Source organism: Callospermophilus lateralis, chromosome 5 (genome assembly GCF_048772815.1).
Source record: "Callospermophilus lateralis isolate mCalLat2 chromosome 5, mCalLat2.hap1, whole genome shotgun sequence".
In the NCBI taxonomy this organism is placed as follows: domain Eukaryota; kingdom Metazoa; phylum Chordata; class Mammalia; order Rodentia; family Sciuridae; genus Callospermophilus; species Callospermophilus lateralis.
In genome coordinates, this window is record NC_135309.1 from 146,962,601 (window position 1) to 146,981,360 (window position 18,760).

Genomic DNA, 18,760 nt, shown 5'->3' on the forward strand with positions numbered 1-18,760 from the left:
TTAAAAAAAAAACATTCAATCTCTAGGGTATCTGATTCTGTGTACACAAAAGAGTCGAGGCAAATTTTTTTTTAAATTTTCTATTCACTATAAGCAAGGCAGTATGCCATTAAAATAATTTGAATTATTTACTATTCTGAAAATTATACTACTTTCATATATTAAAAAAAGTTTGCCACTTTTTACAGTATTACATAAAATAAGCTACTAAAGTCCCCAGTACATTTTGTCATTAGCTCTGACTAGAAAAAGTAACATCAAACAGATGCTAAGACTGCTTACTTTACCATTTTCCAATATATTGGGAAACTAAAGGAACTAAAGCATAGATATAAAATTTCAGATATTTAAATTTTCAATAATCATAATCTCAAGCATGGAAAGAGACTGCAAAACCTTCTTCTTCCATTCTCACTTCTTACCAGGAAGACATTTATGTGGGGAATACAAAGGTGTGTCTCTGTGCTTTAATGAGTGTTTATGAATGTATCTGGAAACAGTACAATGATTCTATCACCTTTTTTCCTAAACTGGGATAAAGACCAGTCTTACTTAGTTATATCAAGCAATCCGTAAAGATGAGAACCATAAGCAAACAGCAAAAATCTTACAGATTTACACAAGAAAGATAAGCAATTGAGATAGAGTTTCTCAAGACCAGGATTTTATCTTTTATTCTTTTAGGTTTTTCTGAAAACCACTTGGAATACTACGTTTGTTAGTAAAATAATATGGATTAAGGACGTAAATTGTCACAAACATTACTATCAAAAGCAGAGAATATAATAAAGTGATATATTCCTAAGTTATGACAAAAAAGAATATAAAACCACTATAATAATAACAAATGTCAAGCATTTGAGGAAATAAATTCTATAATCTGGGTGTCTTGGAGGGAGGCATAAAGGTCAGAGAAAAAAAGAAGTGCAGGCTGTAGTCAGGAGCAGGCATTGGAGGTCTAACCAAGAAGATATGGTCAAAGGACAGGAGTGTGACACAGGAGTGTGACACAGGAGTGTGTCCCCCGTCTCTGCTCCTACCAGCCCCGTAAAGAAGCCATATCAACTGAGGGCTACTTCTCTTCTTTCTCAGGGAAGTAGGAGTCTACTAGAAAGTAACCACTGGAAAATTTCCTTATTGATCCTATCTCACACACCTCATTTCCCAGGGACCCAGAACTTCCCATAGAACCCCAGGTGGCACTAGCATGCTGCAGTAGAAGAAGTCCAGCTGGGTGAGGATGGTCCTCCATTCCCATCCACATCCCAAAACAATCACAGATCAGAGTCTAAATATAGGATCCAAAATCCATGGTTTGGTGATTAGCTACCAATATAGTTCTATATTGCATTAAACTTCTAATTACACTCTACCTAGTACCATGTGTGCCTTACACATACTTTTCCACTCATGTCATCTCCTGTTTCAAGCCCAATATAACCTAAAATTCAGATTCCTTGCCATACCATCCGAACCCTTTTCTGACTACATCTCCTGTCACTTTCTACCTTGGCTTTTAGTCTATAGTCACATCAGTCTCAATATCTCAAACACATCCAGATATTCTTGCCTCAGGGCTTTTACACAAGCTCAGACTGGAACACTCAGACCTCAGGTGTCCAAGGTTGGCACTTTCTAGTTACTAAGAATTCAGCTCTGGGTTGGGGTTGTGCTCAGTGGTAGAGTCCTTGCCTAGCATTTCTGAGGCACTGGGTTCAATTCTTAGCACCACATATAAATAAATAATAACACAAAGGTCTATTGACAACTAAAAAAATATTAAAAAAAAAAGAATTCAGCTTTAATTTCACCTACTTTCCTGTCTGGGGGCTGGGGTTGTGGCTCAGCAGCAGAGTGCTCACCTCACAAATGCGAGACCCTGGGTTCAATCCTCAGCAACACATAAAAATAAATAAATAAAATAAAGGTATTGTGTCCAACTACAACTAAAAAATAAATATTAAAAAAAATTCCAGTCTGAATATAGTTTGGGTTTTTTTTTGATTCTGGGGATTGAAGGGCCTCTTGCATGTTAATCATGTGCTCTACCACAGCCCCTAACTTCCCAATCTGAAATAGTCACAGTGCGTTATTCTATTCTAATTCTCTCCAAAACAATAGTCAATACTTAATAAGTCTTATTTGATGTTCATATATTAATATTTTGTCTCAAACAATTGTATGTAAATTCCATAAAAGAACAGGTTATAATATCTGTTTTGTTCACAGCTGTTAGAACAAATCTGTTTTATTTAACAAAAAAAATTCTTCAAATGTTTTCATTTATCAATTTCATGTAGTACAAGCTAACATACTGTCAGGAACTGCATAATGACATTTGGTCAATAATAGGCCACATGGATGATGGTCCCATAAGGTTATTACATGACCTAGTGAAGTCCAAGTCATCCTAGTTTGTGCAGATACTTTATGGCAGTCACTTGTTGAAACCATCTAACAATGCATTTCTGAGAATGCATCCCCAACCTTACACGACATGACTATACTTGAAACTCCCAGTCAACTACCCGATACAGTCAGCACTTTGGGCTCAGTGGTAGAGCACTTGCCTAGCAAGTGCGGGGCACTAGGTTGGATCCTGAGCACCACATAAAAATAAAATAAAGGTACTATGTCCAACTACAACTAAAACAAAATATTTAAAATAAAAAACTTAGTAGACAAATACTACACTATCTCACTTATATGAGGAATTTAATAAAGCTGAATACATAGAAGTAGAGAAAATTATGGTCACCAGAGGTTGAAGGTGGTGATGCAGGAAGGAATGAAGAATTACTGATCAATGGGTGCAAAGTTTCAGATAAGTAAGAATAGGTTTTGAGATGGATTACACAGCAAGATGAGTACCATCAATAACAATGCATTTATATTTCAAAATAACTAAGAGAATAAATATCAAATGTTTCACCAATGACAGATGAGTTGAGGGATGTTAACTCAGCTTGACATAATTATACATACACATATATGAAAATATAACACTGTAACCCATAAATGTATAAAATTATGATATCGATCAATTATAGTATTATTTAAAAATAAACATTTAAAATCAGTATAATGAATGAATGTCACAGAAGTTCATTTATATATTTATCTCCAAGAGGGCAGGGCAGTTATCTAGCAGAGGATTAGGTTCATTTAGACCCTATTAATGAAATAACTAAATAGACAAAAGTTGGGAAGGGGATGTAGTGTTCAAGCACTTGACTAACATGTTTGAGGCCCTGGGCTCAATTCCCAGTACTAAATGAATAAGTAATAAAGCAAACCGCCCCCCTACTTTTAATACTGGGAATTGAACCCATGGGTGATTTACCATTAAGGTACATCCCAGTCCTTTTTTTTTTTTTTTTTTTTGAGACAGGATCTCATTAAGTTGCTCAGGCTGGCCTTAAACATTTGATCCTCCTTCCTCAGCCTCCTGAGTTGCTGGGATTATAGGCATGCACCATCATACCCAGTTAATAATACAAATTTTAAAAAATAAAATAAAAATTTTAGCTGGGTGTTGTGAGTGCACACTTGTAATCCCAGCTATTTGGGAGGCTGAGGCAGGAAGATCACAAGTTCAAGGCCAGCATGGCAACTTAGTGAGACCTTGTCTCAAAATAAAAAATTTTAAAAAGCTGGGGGTATAGCTCAGTGTCAGGGCAACCCTGGGTTCACCCCTAGTACTGCAATTGATCAATCAATACATGAATATAAAATAATAGAGAAAAGTAAACAGTCCAAATAAAATTAAATTCTAAATTAGTAGATGCAAAATTTGTTAAATTTCCACATTTTCACATAAAGATAGCAGCTCTTTCACATTACAAGTAGAAACAAATGCCCAAATTTTGTGAAAAACAGTACATATTCATTAAAAATAAAACCAAGCAATTACTTTTCTCAAGTATAATTTATTCACAGGTAGTACTTGGGCACCTCCTATGTGCCAGGTGCTATGCTAGAATAGTCCCATTTCCATAAAATAATGACTTTATTTATCTATTTATTTATTTGTTTTATTTAACTATTTATTTATTTATCTTTGTATAATGTAGTTTAAGAATTATATGTAAAATGAAAAGTGAGAAAATTACATTTTACCATAGTACCTGTTTTAATATGAAGTGGAGGAAGAACATTCACACTGTGAGGAGGAAAAATATAAAGCAGCTGATTGGTGAAGTAGGCAGCCATGAAACGAGCCATGGCCTGGATGACTCTTAGTGCAGCCTCAGGATAGACACGTCCAGACACCACAGACTCACAGCCAGACTGGTTAGGGTCTAAGGAATACAGAAAATGCCAAAAAGTAGTAATATTTAAGTTCATTTTAAAAGAAAAAAAAGTATAATTAAAATTTTTCTGAAATGAGCACCCATGGCCTATACAAGGTAAATTATAATAGGTGTCTACACTTTTGAATAAGAACAAAATAATTATTCATGATGATAAGCAAATATACTTACAAACTATACACAACTTTCATCATTTTATTTTTAAAATGGAGAAATTTCTATAAAATAATCTAGCTAAGATGGACTTGCAAATTTAGCACCTCATTATTTACTTTCCCTTTTTCCTCTTTCCTTTTGTGTCTTTTGTTTGTTTGGTTTTTAGTTTTTAATGACATGAGTAGGGTTCACTATGAAGATTAAAGAGCATCAAGTTAGGGGCTCACTGCTTTTTTTCTATGACATTGGGTCTGGGAGATACACTCCCATTACTAGACATAATGCCTATATACAAGTATAAAGGCTTACTAGGTTAAGATTCTTTTTGTAGCAAAAAGAATGTAGAGAAAAAATGAAGGAGAGATGGTGGTGATAGAGGGGAGTTACATCAAATTTCTGGAGCCTAGTTGGAGGTAACCTAGTGGTACAATACACACTTGATAAAGCACAGGGAGTTTCAATACCTGGCACCAAAAGAGAAAAAAAAAAAGACAGAGAGAGAGAGAAAAGGTAATTCTGAATCTAGCAGAATTATGTTAATAATGGCAGCCTTAGGCAATAGAAATTAAATAATACACAATGATTTAATAAGGCAGGTGTGAAAAAGAGTTAATGTAACAGGCCTCACAGCCTGAAACACCCTTGGGTGGCACCTGGAAGCTTAGATTTTGGAAGGATTTTCAGTATGCTAAGAGTAGCTCACTGGGCACATACTGTAAAAACAATGTGGTTTTGCTGAACACCTGTTTTCCCTCTGAGAGTATTGAATATTGGTGTGTGCCACATAAGACAGGAGCTATGTGACCAGCCCTTGTTGAAACCCTGAGCAGAATCTCTAATGAGCCCTTATAGATAACATCTCACATGTGTTGTCACACTTCTCACTGAGGGAATCAGACATATCTTGTGTCACTCCACCAGAAGGAATCTTGGAAGCAAACGTCAGGTTTTCTCCAGGTCTCACTCTAGGTGTCATTTTCCCTTCTGATTTGGCTCTGAATCCTTTCACTGTATAAATCATAGCTACGAGCATGATTTGCCTACTAAGTGCTGTGAGTCCTCCAATGAATCATCAAATCTGGGAGCAGTCGTAAGGACCCCCAACCCAGTAAGTATATGCTTACTATATTTTATTTGTTTTTTAAATTTTTTAGTTGTAGTTGAACACAATACCTTTATTTTACTTATTTATTTTTATGTGGTGCTGAGGATTGAACCCAGGGCCTCACACATGCTAGGTGAGCACTCTACCACTGAACCACAACCCCAGCCCTGCTTACTATATTTTAAAGAAGCATCATTAAAATATGAAACAGCTGGGCCGGATGGTGCACGCCTGTAATCCCAGCGGCTCAGGAGGCTGAGACAGGAGGATCGTAAATTGAAAGCCAGCATCAGCAATGGCGAGGCGCTAAGCAACTCAGTAAAATACAAAAAAAGGCTCGAAAATGTGGCTCAGTGGTTGAATGTCCTGAGTTTAATCCCTGGTACCAAAGAAAATAATAATAATAATAAAACAAATGAACTACCTGAAGCTGATGAAGAAAATGAAGATCATCCAATCATTTAAAAAGCTGGGTGCAATGGTGCATGCCTATAATCCCAACAACTCAAAGAATGAGGAAGGAAGCTGGGGCTGTAGCTCAGTGGTAGAGTGCTTGCCTCGCACGTGTGAGGCTCTGGGTTCCAGCCTCAGCACCACATAAAAAACAAATAAATAAACAAAGATATTGTGTGTCCATCTACAACTAAAAAAAATATTAAAAAAAGAAAAAAGTGAGGAAGGAAGATCACAAGTTCAAGGCCAGCCTCAGCAACTTAGTGAGGCCCTAAGCAACTCTGTGAGACCCTATATCAGAATTTTTTAAAAAATTAAAAAGGGGGTCTGGAGTTTTGGCTCAGGGGTAGAGCGCTTGCCTGGCATGTGTGAGGCCTGGGTTAAATCCTCAGCACCACATATAAATAAATAAAATAAAATATCCATTAAAAAATAATTAAAAATGGCTGGAGATGTAGCTCAGAGATAAAGTACTACTGGGTTCTATTCCCAATACCAGAAAAAAAAAAATCATACACAAAAGTCTCATTCATACACAGCCAGTCAACCTTTCTAGAAGGCAACTTGACAACAGAAACAGAAAATCTTCAATTGTGACTACCCAATTCCTAAAGAAATTATGGTGTTCACAAAGATTTATGTACACTAAAGCATTCTTTAAAACAGTAAATGTGTGGCAAAAGCTTCAAATGTACAATAATGGGAAAATACACACATACACACACACACACACACACACACTCTCACACACACACACACACACACACTGAAAGGCCCTAAACAAAAAGGTAATACACTGTAATTTTCTTTATATTTTTTTCATATTTTCAAAATTGTCTAAAATGAATGTCATAATAAACACAAATTTTTTAATATTTTTTAGTTATAGATGGACATAATAACTTTATTTATTTATCTTTATGTGGTGCTGAGGATCAAACCCAGAGCCTCACACATGCTAGGCGAGCACTCTACCATTGAGCCACAACCCCAACCCTAAACACTAAAATTTAAAAAGATTTGGGGCTGTTGGTATAGCTCAATAATGGAGCACTTGCCTATCATGTGTAAGGTCGTATGTTTGATCTACAGCACTGCAAATAATAATAACAACAATAATAATAAGTATATACATAAAAATATAAGGTTTCCATATTAAAAATAATATCAACTCTACTTAGAAAGACCTGATCTATTTAGAAAGTTCTGCTACTTTGGGCCTTTCAGGCACATTCATGTGTGTGTAGTATACAGCTAACAGCTGATTACCCTTTAATCCTTATAAATATATTAAGTGCTCATTCATATATATTTTCCCCCTGCTTTCATATATTTAATTTAAATATATAGCTTTGAAAACACACAATCCAGATACTCTATAATCTCTTATACAAATTAAAGAATACTCAGAATGCCTCAGAAAGTGATTACATGACGTTCTAAACCACTTTCAGCAACATTTAAAGAAAATATAAACATATTAAGGAAAAATACTGGATAACTGATATTGTATCTAATAAATGGGGTATGAGAGAATATTTATATCAGTTCAGCAGGCAATTATTGCTATAATGTGGGGATCTTACAATTAAAAATGAACAAAACAAAAAACTCAGTATGATCCTTGTTACTGAGAAACTGACAGTCCAAAATGTAACATAACTTATTCAATGTTGAGGCAGGAGAGCTGACATTTGTGTATAAGCAATGTCTTATAGAATCCCCTAAATATGAAGTAACAAGATTAAATATATTGAGTTTTTAAAAGCATACCTGAACAATCTTCATTTTCTTTAACAGGTAGTTGGGACCATCTCAGTATTTCTCTTACTAGCTGATCACATAATCCTTGAGCATCATTTAAATTATAGCTATAAAGGTAGCAGTATAATAGAGAGAGATAATAGCGTATCTGAAAAAAACAGGTCCTTCTTCCTCCTGAAACAGGAAAGAATTAAGCTTACCTTAAAAGCAAGTTAACAAGAGAATGCTCTTTGTCTAGTGCTAGGCAAACAGAAGGATACAACTTGTGAAAATTCATCAAGCTGCACACTTGTAATGTATATACCTTCAGTATCTGGTTTTTGGTCTTTCTGGGTTTTGTTGTTTGTTTTTGTGGTACTGGGGATTGAATCCAGGGGAGCTCTATCACTGAGCTACAATTCCTGTCCTTTTTATTTTTTGAAACAGGGCATTGCTAAATTGCTGAGGCTGGCTTCAAATTTGTGATAACTCCTACCTCAGACTTCTGAGTAGCTGGGATAACACGTGTGCATAGTTTCAGAAAAATAAGTTTTCAGTTTCATACTTCAATACCTCAGTTTTAAACTTTAATAAAAGATTTTTTTTTAATAACAGGTAAGCAATACTTCGTCTTTTTTCAGTTTTACTTTCTTTCATTAAGCCCTAGAATGACTAAGATTTTTTCCAAAGAGAGATGCAAATTCTCATCATCTCAGAACTCAGGTCCACAAATGACTTCTACATCAGGTACCCAGAGTATGGAATAGAAGGAAACATGTCACAATACCCCCAAAGAGCTATTCATATATCCAAGAGATAGTCAAAGAGACTTCGTAAAGGAGAAGAAACAATAAGAATAACCTAGAACATGGATGTGATGGCTAGAATTCCAACAGCCATTTATTCCACGTGATGGTCTTAAAATTGGAAATAATGCACCAAGGATAACAGAACAGAAAAACCAAAGGAGTCTGGGTTCTTTTTTTGTTTGTTTTGGGGAGGAAGGGTTACTGGGAATTAGACCCAGTGGTGCTTTACCACTGAGTTACATCCCTAGGCCTTTTTATTTTTTATTTTTGAGATAGGGTCTCACTAAGTTGATTAGGGCCTTGCTAAATTGCTGAGGCTAGCCTCAAACTTGTGATCCTCCTGCCTCAACCTCCTGAGCCACTTGGATTACAGGTGTGTGCCAAAATGCCCGAAAAGGAACCTGTGTTCTTTTCTTCTTTACCAAATATTGATCCTGGGGTACTTAACCACTGAGCCATATCCCCAACCCTTTTTTTATATTTTATTTAGAGACAGGGTCTTGCTAAGTTGCTGAGGTTTTTTTTTAACTTGTGATCCTCCTGCCTCAGCCTCCTGAGCTGCTGAATTACAGATGTATGCCATAGAGCCCAGCGAGCCTGGGTTCTTAATGATACCCTGGGAATAGCAAATTAGCCCCATCTGCCAAATTCTGGCTTACTTTCATAGAAAGTAGCCAGGCATGGTGACACCCACTTTAGTCCCAATTACTGAGGAGTCTGAGGCAGAAGTATCACTTGAGCCTGGAAGTTCAAGGCTAACATAATGAAACTGTTTCAAAAAAAAAAAGAAAAGAAAAAGAATTTTCTTATGAAGCCTCTGCCACTTTCTATATTACTAGTAGCCATTCCTAGTGGTTAAAAGTTATAAATAAAATATTCACAATAGAACTCATAATGTATGATACGTCAAGGTCATTGTACTGTCATGTATAACTAATTAAAACAAATAAAAAATTTAAAACAAAAGAACTCATAATGAAAACTTTTTTTCATCCAGAACTGCCCATCTCTCTGAATGCTACCCTCCTTCATTCAACTGGATAATTCCTAAGTCTGAGAACTACATGAAATTTTTTCAAATGTACTGAATCACAAGTCCAGCTGATCAAACTTATTAAATATTTGTCAACTGTGACTTCCATTTCATTACCTTTGACATTGTTTTGGTTCATCTCACTAATTTCCCTGCTTCTAGGTAAAACCTACAATGTTACACCACAGTCCTACAACTGACCCTTCACAAGCTATCAAAGTGGCTTTTCTAAATGGCTTATACACATATCCTTTGATTTACCATAAGGTCACATCATGATTTGCCCTCAAATTTTCCCTCAAATTGCCCACATTTAACTTCCCATAAAACCATCCTCAGAAATATTCTGAGTCAAAAATGCACTTTCAAGGGTTGGTGTGGCTCAGTGGTAGGGCATTTATCCAGCATGCATAAGGCCCTGAGTTCAACCCTGAGTACCACAAATAAATAAATAAATAAAATAATGTACTTATACATCCAACCCATGGAACATCACAATTTAGCAACACAGTACACCACAGAGCATTAGTTGTTTACCCCTGTGATCACATAGCTGACTGGGAGCTGTGACTCACTGCCACTGCCCAGCATAAGGAAGAGTGTATCTTATATACCATGTACTGCCAGCCCAGAAAATATCAAAATGCAAAATCTGAAGTAAGGTTTCTACTGAAGGTATATTACTTTAAGGTCATTGTAAAGTTGAAAAATCTTGTTATAGTAGAACTTATCCATTCATTTGAAACAGGTCCCTTTCCTACACACACACAAAAAAGTCTTAACCATTCCGACTCCATGAAAGACCTTTCTCTACCATCAGTTCTCCATCTACCTCTCACCGTCTTATCACCAACATCACCTATGTGTCATATAATCTAGTCCTACTAAACTACTTGTGGTTTGTGAAACTGCCTTGGTTCCTAAGGTCTTTTTTTTTTTTTTTAAACTGCTATTTCCTCTGTTAAAACATCTCCACTGCCTTAACTGGCCAATTTATATTCAATTTTAAATATCAATCCCCAGGGCTGGGATTGTGGCTCAGTGGCAGAAAACGTGCCTAGCATGTGTGAGGCACTGGTTCGATTCTCAGCACCGCATATCAATAAATAAAATAAAGGTTCATTGACAACTAAAAAAAATAATAATTTTAAAAAAAATCAATCCCCCCAGTTTTTCTCCAGACTGTTTGTGCCCCAAACCCAAATGGTGTGAAATGGTCTTCTGTGCTCCTGGGACCTTCCACACAACATAAAGAGAGAAGTTAAATGTGGGCAATTTGAGGGCAAATTTGTTTATTTCAGTTATCCTTAGTCCCTTGTATAGTACTAGGCAGACAGCAGGCACAAATACATACTAATTAAGTGATGGATGAATAAATGAGGCATACAAAGCCACAAGAGCCAGAAAATAAATGTAATAATTGGCCCAGCTGGCATTGGTGGTATATACCTATAATCCCAGTGACTGGGGGAAGCTGAGGCAGGAGTATTGCAAGTTCATGGCCAACCTAAGCAATTTAGCAAGGTCCTAAGCAACTTAATAAGATCCTGTTTCAAAAAATAATAATAATAATGGCAAGGGGTGTGACTCAATGGTTAAGTGCCCAGGGTTCAATCCCCAGTTCCCCCCAAAAAAGGGTAATAATCGGCCCAATCTGACCATGTACTAGTTGCAATCAGGGCTAGCTCCAGGCTTACCAGCTGAGAACTTCTGTTATGTCAGCCACACCCTGCGCCCTATATCATAAAAGATGTTACCAGTTTCTAGAGTTTATCAAAAACTCCATGTAAATCATATTTAACCCAACAATACATTTAACCAACAGGACATTCTTATATCAGTTAAGGACAAGGAGGCTCAGTTCCAGGTTTCTCCAAGAAGGTGGTAAAATATTTGGTCTACAGTTCCCCATTTGGATATGTGTAGTACCTCTACACAACAACAAAAAATAAACATTATTTTATTCAGGATCTAAATCTCATTGGTCTCCATTAACAATCAACCACAGGTTTCAGCTCTAGCAACAACCAAAAACAGGACAAGAGACTTCCCAGAGGTCACTGAAAAGATTCCTAGTGGCACAAATTTCAAGACTAAAAATAATTTTAAATAAGTATTTCTGATAGTCAAGTTGACAAAACAGATGTTCTACCTGGGCATTAGGATACTGTGAATACTTTGAATGCTGGAATTATTTCAGAGCTATGCAGCAAATTAATACATATTCTCACCAATATTATGGCATGTATCATTTTTTAATACCCCCCTACCTGTCTCTTGGGTTTCTTCTAGAGCTTTCTTCCACAGTTGAATAGACTTTTCATATGATCCTAACAGAAAACATTCTTCACCTAAGAAGTTTTTAACCAATAATTAGTCATAGTTAATTACATTAATTTATAAAAATTTATTGTTCAAAAATTCAATAAATACATCTCAGCCAGAAAATATTTTGAACAACAAATAAATTGCAGCCAATTAAAAAAACAAAGCCCAGTTAATTATTTCACTTATTTACAGAGATAGATATTCTTTAAAAGACACTGACCATGGATTGATGTAAGTTCTAAGGCCTGGTTCAAGTGATCTCCAGCAGTCTGTAAATTAGCCTGTATATGACATAACAAGGATTTGACAGTAGATGCTTCATTTGCTATATTTTCAATTAACTGTCTGTCACCTTCAGGAATTCTTCCACTTAACTGTGCTTGATACCATAAAGTTTTTTTGTACAATATTCTCCAGAGAGCAATCAATCTGCACATAAAATTAGGTAATCATCAAAACCAAGTTTCAAACTAGTAATGAGTTTAGCTCCCTCATATCTTATTTTTCTACCTGTATTCTTCACTGCTATAATAACATATATTGATCTGACTTAAATACATGATTAAAAATGCATAATACATATGAAAAAAATCTTCACAAAGTTTTATGTGTCTTTGGTCACTTTTTTAATAGTACTTAACTGAGTCCAAAAAAAAAAAAAAGGAGTGTGCTATATGACATTTGGCATAAATCCTAAAATATTTTTTGGAAGGCAAATAAAATTATATATATTTATCAGGTATAACAAGATGTTTTTATGTACATAATAAATTTTGTGTATGTGTGTGGTGCTGGGATTGAACCCAGGGCCTTGTGCATGTGAGGCAAGCACTCTACCAACTGAGCTATATCCTAAGCCCTAAAAATATTTTGGAATTAGTACTAATAGTTTCACAATCTTATATGAAAAACCACTGAGCAGTATACTTTAAAATAATAAATTTTACAGTTTGAAAAATCTAATGGTATTTTAATAATAAAGTAGATAATTATACCTGTGACTCGGCTGTTGAACAAGATTTGTTACTTGAGGATGAATCTTGAAAGATGACTTCCAAGACCAGTTTTCCTGAGAACTACTGTCTTGAAACATTTGAAAGATAGATACCAACAATGAGTCTTGATCTGTTGTTCTACTTCCATCAGCTGATGCTGAAATAACTTCAGGTTGAAGCTGATATATGCCATTTAAATTGTCAGCTACCATTCTGAGTAAATAAAAGCAGGCAAAAAGTTTCTCTGAGAGTAAGTGACCCTTTTGTTGCTGAGTCAGCAAAAGCTTTATAGTATTTGAGGTCAGTTTTATCAAATGTCTCACGTCTTGCCTATATCTCATATCCCAATACTGGGTGGATAAACACTGATGAAAAAGTTGGAAGATACAAAGTACCCATGAATTATGTTTTGGGATCTTGCTTAAAAAAATACTAAGTTTTGGAAAAGGACACTTTACAAACTGAAGAATGTAGAAAAAATGGGTGATACAAACTATTGTATAATTTAACATTAAACTTTTTTCTATCACATTTTTTGAAATTCCTACAGTCCATGCTGCAAGAAGATTTTTCTGAATAGAATGCAGTTCTGTAATGGTTTTGTCTGTCTCCTCAATATCATCCTTTGCATGTATTGTATCAAACATAGATGCAAATTCCAATCTTCCCTCCTTGGCACTGATAAACAGAGGATCACTTTTTTGGCTCCATAAAGGAAATAAGGTGTTTGGAAAGTATTTGCCTTCATTAGTTTCTTCTGCTTCAAAGTCCTAAACATAAAGGAAAAGATTACACTTAATACCATTTAAACCTTCATAAGTAGAATCACTGTGATATTCTCAAATTTCTCTTCCCAGTAATAAGTGAAAAACAAAATGTGTTTCCTGAAATATGGTCAGGGTGTAATTGTTCAAAGTACCTGAAAATCTGTTTTTTCATTTAACTTTATTGTTTCTTCTGTTTGCAAAAACTTGGGGACAGTAGAATCAGCTGAACTTTCATTTCCTTGCTGTTTTAACAGGCTTGACCTTAGGGAATCCAGTGATTGCAAGTTCAGTCCTTTGCCTTTTGGCTATAGATGAAAAGAGAAAAGATTTCCAAGAACAAAATTTATATTTATTCTATTATAAGCAATTAAAAATTCTCTGGTTGACTGTACATAAAGAACATTACTGTTAGTATAGTTTCGACTTCGAAAAGAAGGCAACATTACCAATGATACCAAAAAGCACTATACCTTAGACAACATCACACTTTGGTATGTTTTCTCAAGCCTCTGGGTTGAATCAAGTAGAAGTGATCTCATGAGCACTGAAGGAGACAGGTTATCAAGAAATCGAAGAGTTGTGATCATGTATCCGTCAGAAATAATGAAGTAGGGTAACCGTGAGTGTGCTTTTATAGAAAACCTCTGTCTCATAGGGTCACTATCAGAAGATGATGAATCTACAGAATTATTTGAATCTTGAAATATAAAGTGCTGTGGTCTAGCAAACAAACATTAGAATTCAAGAATCAGTAAGAGAAGATCTTTTATAACAACTATATTATTCCAAAGAAAAAGCAAAATAACAAAAATTACATAATGATAAGAAAGCAAGTAGATGAAAAACACATTAAAATATTAAATGTATACATATCTGTGAAGAAAATATAACATAGTGATTAAACACTATTAAAAGTTTTTAATTTTTTCCCTGGAATTGTGGCATTTACTGTTTTGTTTTTAACAAAATATAATTTATTTCAGAAAAGAATGAAGGTAGTTTATTTTTATTACTAAAGAAAGTTAAATAGTTAACATTCTTTTATAATATATTTAAATATACTTTTAGGGATATAATTAACAGTTCTTAGTATACTTGTTATTAAAGAGGGGTAAGAAAAAGAAACTCAGATGAATGTTTACAAAGGATAATGATGAGTAAAATTTTATCATCTTTAAATTTGAGTGAATTTCCACTTAAATATACATATATATTGATTTAATGGTATTCCTGGTTCTAATTATTTAATATCACTGCTTATTAAGTTTGAGACTTTATAAAGGAACTGGGCCAGAGTTGTGGCTCAGTGGTAGAGCGCTTGTCCAGCACGCGTGAGGCACTGAGTTTGATCCCCAGCACCACATAAAAATAAACAAATAAACTTATAAGAACATAAAAATAAAATAAAATGTTGTGTCTACCAAAAACTGAAAAACAAATATTAAGAAAATTTAAAGATTAAAAAATAAAATAAACAAACAAAATGAAGGTATTGTGTCCATCTACAAATATATATGTAAAGGGAGATAAATTTATGGTACTTTTTGTCTTGTTAGAAAATTAATCAGATTTCTTAACCAGCTTTTTTATTAGCCAAATGGCCAACAATAGGATACTGGTTAACTGTAGTATGCACACACCACAGAAATCTACAGAACCATTAGAAATAATATCTAAAATGGAAAAATATGTAAGAGATGCTATCAAACAGCAAAGTATTAAAGAGCATATATCATATAGTTTATCTTGTGTTAAAAAAGAAATTACCATTGTTATTATTATAAATGCTACATATATATTTTTTAAAATTTGGATGACAACATACTAAAATGTTAATTGTTCTTCAAGGAATAGAATTATAGGAGTGTATCATTTTATACACTTTTCTAATTTCAAAATAATAAATACCTATATACTTTAAATGAGAACCTCACTTAGTGATTTATAATTATATAACTGTATCATCTTACTGCACTTCCTCATCTTCATTTCACAAGGGAAAAAAAATGAGATTTAAAGAACAACTGAACAATACAATGAAGTAGAAAACCAACATCTGAATCTTGATCTATCTGGCTCCAAAGCCAAACTGCTACCTCATCTCACAATTAAAATTTAAAAACATGGCTAAATTCTAAAGTCTTTTATCCATTACCAACAATTTCTACCCTTTGGGTAGAAGTGCAATCCATGTATAGTTAATTTTGAGTTATTAACTTATCTATGTGCTATTCTTTCACAACAATAAAAGTCATATCAGACTTTTATTATCTTTTATATAAAAAACAGATTTTTAGTGCTATTGCATATTTAAATAACTTATACTCACATAGTCACAATGTCAAATTTTCACCACGATTAAGCCAGAAAAAGAAACAGAAGAAAACTATAAATAAGAAACAGATATTGAGATGACAAACTCAAAGAAAGAAAAAGACAAATTGAAGATGAAATTATTTTTGAAAATACACAGTAAAAGTAATACCAAAAGAGAAAAACTTCTGAAAATAAAACAACTTAAATGTCTCACCTATATGTTATTAGTGGATGAAGAGGAATAAATTCTGCTGGCCCAAATTCAATAGAGCAACCAAATGTAATTAATGTTAGCAATTCACCTTGGCAGGTCAATAATAGCAGGGAACCACGTTTTAACACACAAGCCAGGAAAAGACTATCATGTGTCCAGCTGACATCACCTACCCAATAGGACCTAGAAAGAGCATGGCACATCATGTTTACATAGGACTTTCTACAATATATTCAACAGTTTATAATGGGCTGTATCATATAGGAGTGAGATATTTCAAAACACGAGGGTTAAGAAATTGATAGAAAGCAACTGTCACAGCTACTTCATGAATTTTACTTCCTAGAAAAAGAGCTTGCTCATAGACATCTACTGCAACACTATCCTAACTAGAAATTTATTAAGATTCATAAGCAATTTAAAAATGGAAATACTCCCTGGAGTGAGATGTTTAGTCACATTTTAATTAGAATGAATTTTCTAATGGAGTCTACAACCGAGATCTGTGGACAGATTTCAAGGCTATGCCTGTCTTGCAGCTTGCTAGAGTGCTCAACAGCAGAACCTGTCTCCTCCCAAAGGTGTCACCATCACCACTCTTTTAACTACCTGATAATGTAAATGTTTCACAAGAACAAAAAGCAGCTCTACCTCATGAAAATGATGGACAACTAACTCAAATCAACCACTGACCTGAGATTAGTGATACTTCTGGGAAGGAACTGTTGGAGAAGGAAAGAAAATGAAGAAGGAGGATAGGGTGACCAGAAAATTCAGAAATAGCACAGAAAAGTGTTAAGAAAAGAAAGTCAGGAGCTCTGGGAGAAAATCTTCATACTCTATAATCCTGCATATGTCCTATTGGTAGCTCATGTGACATCCAAAGTAGCCAACAATGTTGCGGCAACACAGGATGCAACCGTTCAGGAGGTAATAAATACGTTAGCATGCCTCAGAGAATAATGATCTACTCAGCCCAGGCTTCTTCATTTCAGCCCCTCCAATTACACCCAATACTTCTCTATCTATGTATGATCCCATTCCTTCTAGGACGACATAGAAAACAGTGAAAGAGAAAAGATACATTCATGAATCTCCTACTCCCACCAGATCCTTCTGAAAAATTATTAAGGCTTTCCTTATATAAAGCAACTTTAAGAATTTATCACGCACAAATGCTTAAAGAAGTTGTAGCCCCTGTCTAAATGATACCTATGGAATTATTAGTGTTCAACTTCTTAAGCTGTTGGAAAAGAAAATGAAAGTACTACTGAAAAAAATAATCAGAATCCGTACCTGACAAGTGTAGCTGGAACCACAGGATTCTTATTACTACATCCTTTAAGGCTACCACAGAGAGTAACAAAATTCACTGTGTTTATAAATAATACCTGAGTTGCCTAGAAGGAAAACAATACCACAAAAACATTATAATTATTTTACTGTAATCATTATTTACAACTCTGGAGACAAAGATCTGTCATTATTATAAACCATCTAGGAAGTCTTTCTAATTGATAAGACAGTACTGACCCCCTACAATTCCTTGCTCTTTTCTATTCCACCTTAAGAACATCACAGTTAGTGTTCTACTCTTCTTTCTTCCTTTTCCCTAACCCTCTTTTCACTTCTAAAGAAAAACTTCTGAAAATTATGGCAGCTAACTTAAATAACCGTACCAATCCACATGGCAAGCTGCATTAGAAAACATCAATTTAGGACTTGGGGTGTAACTCAGTGGAAGTGTGCTTCCTTAGCACGTGTGTGGCACTGTATTCAATTCTGGGGGAGCAGAGGGAGGGATAACACCAATTTAAAGAACATTAAATAATAGGGAAAAAAACTGTCATAAGGAAAATAAGTCTCAAAGCTGGAGTAAATTCTTTCATAGAGTATCTTCCAACACAGATTAGATTTACTGACCTTTGGGTCTGTCTGATTAAGAGTTACTGCTAGGGTGAGGCCATCTCTTGAAAATGCAGAAATTAGTGCTCCTCTTGACTTTATCGATTCACATGTGGGAATCAGACTACTCAGAAGACAATCCTGTTGTGCCCAATGAACATGGTAGGGCAATGACCTAAGAAAGTAATAAATAATTGAACACAGGAAGAATAGCAACACTTAAGAGGGGTTGTTTGTTTTTGAGACGGATTCTCATTATACTGCCCAAGATGGGCTTAAATTCCTAAGTTCAAGAGATCCCCCTAGGGCTGGGGATGTGGCTCAAGCGGTAGCACGCTCGCCTGGCATGCAAGCGGCCCGGGTTCGATCCTCATCACCACATACAAAGATGTTGTGTCCGCCAAAAACTAAAAAAAAAAAAAAAAAAATATTAAAAATTCTCTCTCTCTCTTTAAAAAAAAAAAAAAAAGAGAGATCCCCCTAAACCAGAATCCAGAGTAGCTTGGACTAAAGACTTGTGCCACATACCCAACTTGTGTAGTAACTGTAAAACTGATATACATAGTTTATTACAAAAAATTATAGAGTCGGGTTGGGTTGTGGCTCAGCAATAGAGCACTTGC

The 18,760-nt window shown here is 34.9% G+C and overlaps 1 protein-coding gene across 1 annotated transcript in view; it reads right to left on the bottom strand.

The window, feature by feature from the left end:
* Positions 1–18,760, bottom strand: part of Cplane1 (ciliogenesis and planar polarity effector complex subunit 1) — a 133,526-nt gene that overhangs the window by 104,072 nt on the left and 10,694 nt on the right. The window contains exons 9-18 of the mRNA XM_076857385.2: positions 18,156–18,312; positions 17,529–17,632; positions 16,233–16,415; positions 14,173–14,422; positions 13,855–14,007; positions 12,936–13,705; positions 12,161–12,369; positions 11,883–11,963; positions 7,801–7,965; positions 4,128–4,301 (exon numbers count right to left, since the gene is read on the bottom strand). Of these exons, the coding sequence (XP_076713500.2) occupies positions 4,128–4,301; positions 7,801–7,965; positions 11,883–11,963; positions 12,161–12,369; positions 12,936–13,705; positions 13,855–14,007; positions 14,173–14,422; positions 16,233–16,415; positions 17,529–17,632; positions 18,156–18,312 (2,246 nt within the window). The remainder of the gene's footprint in view (positions 1–4,127; positions 4,302–7,800; positions 7,966–11,882; positions 11,964–12,160; positions 12,370–12,935; positions 13,706–13,854; positions 14,008–14,172; positions 14,423–16,232; positions 16,416–17,528; positions 17,633–18,155; positions 18,313–18,760) is intronic.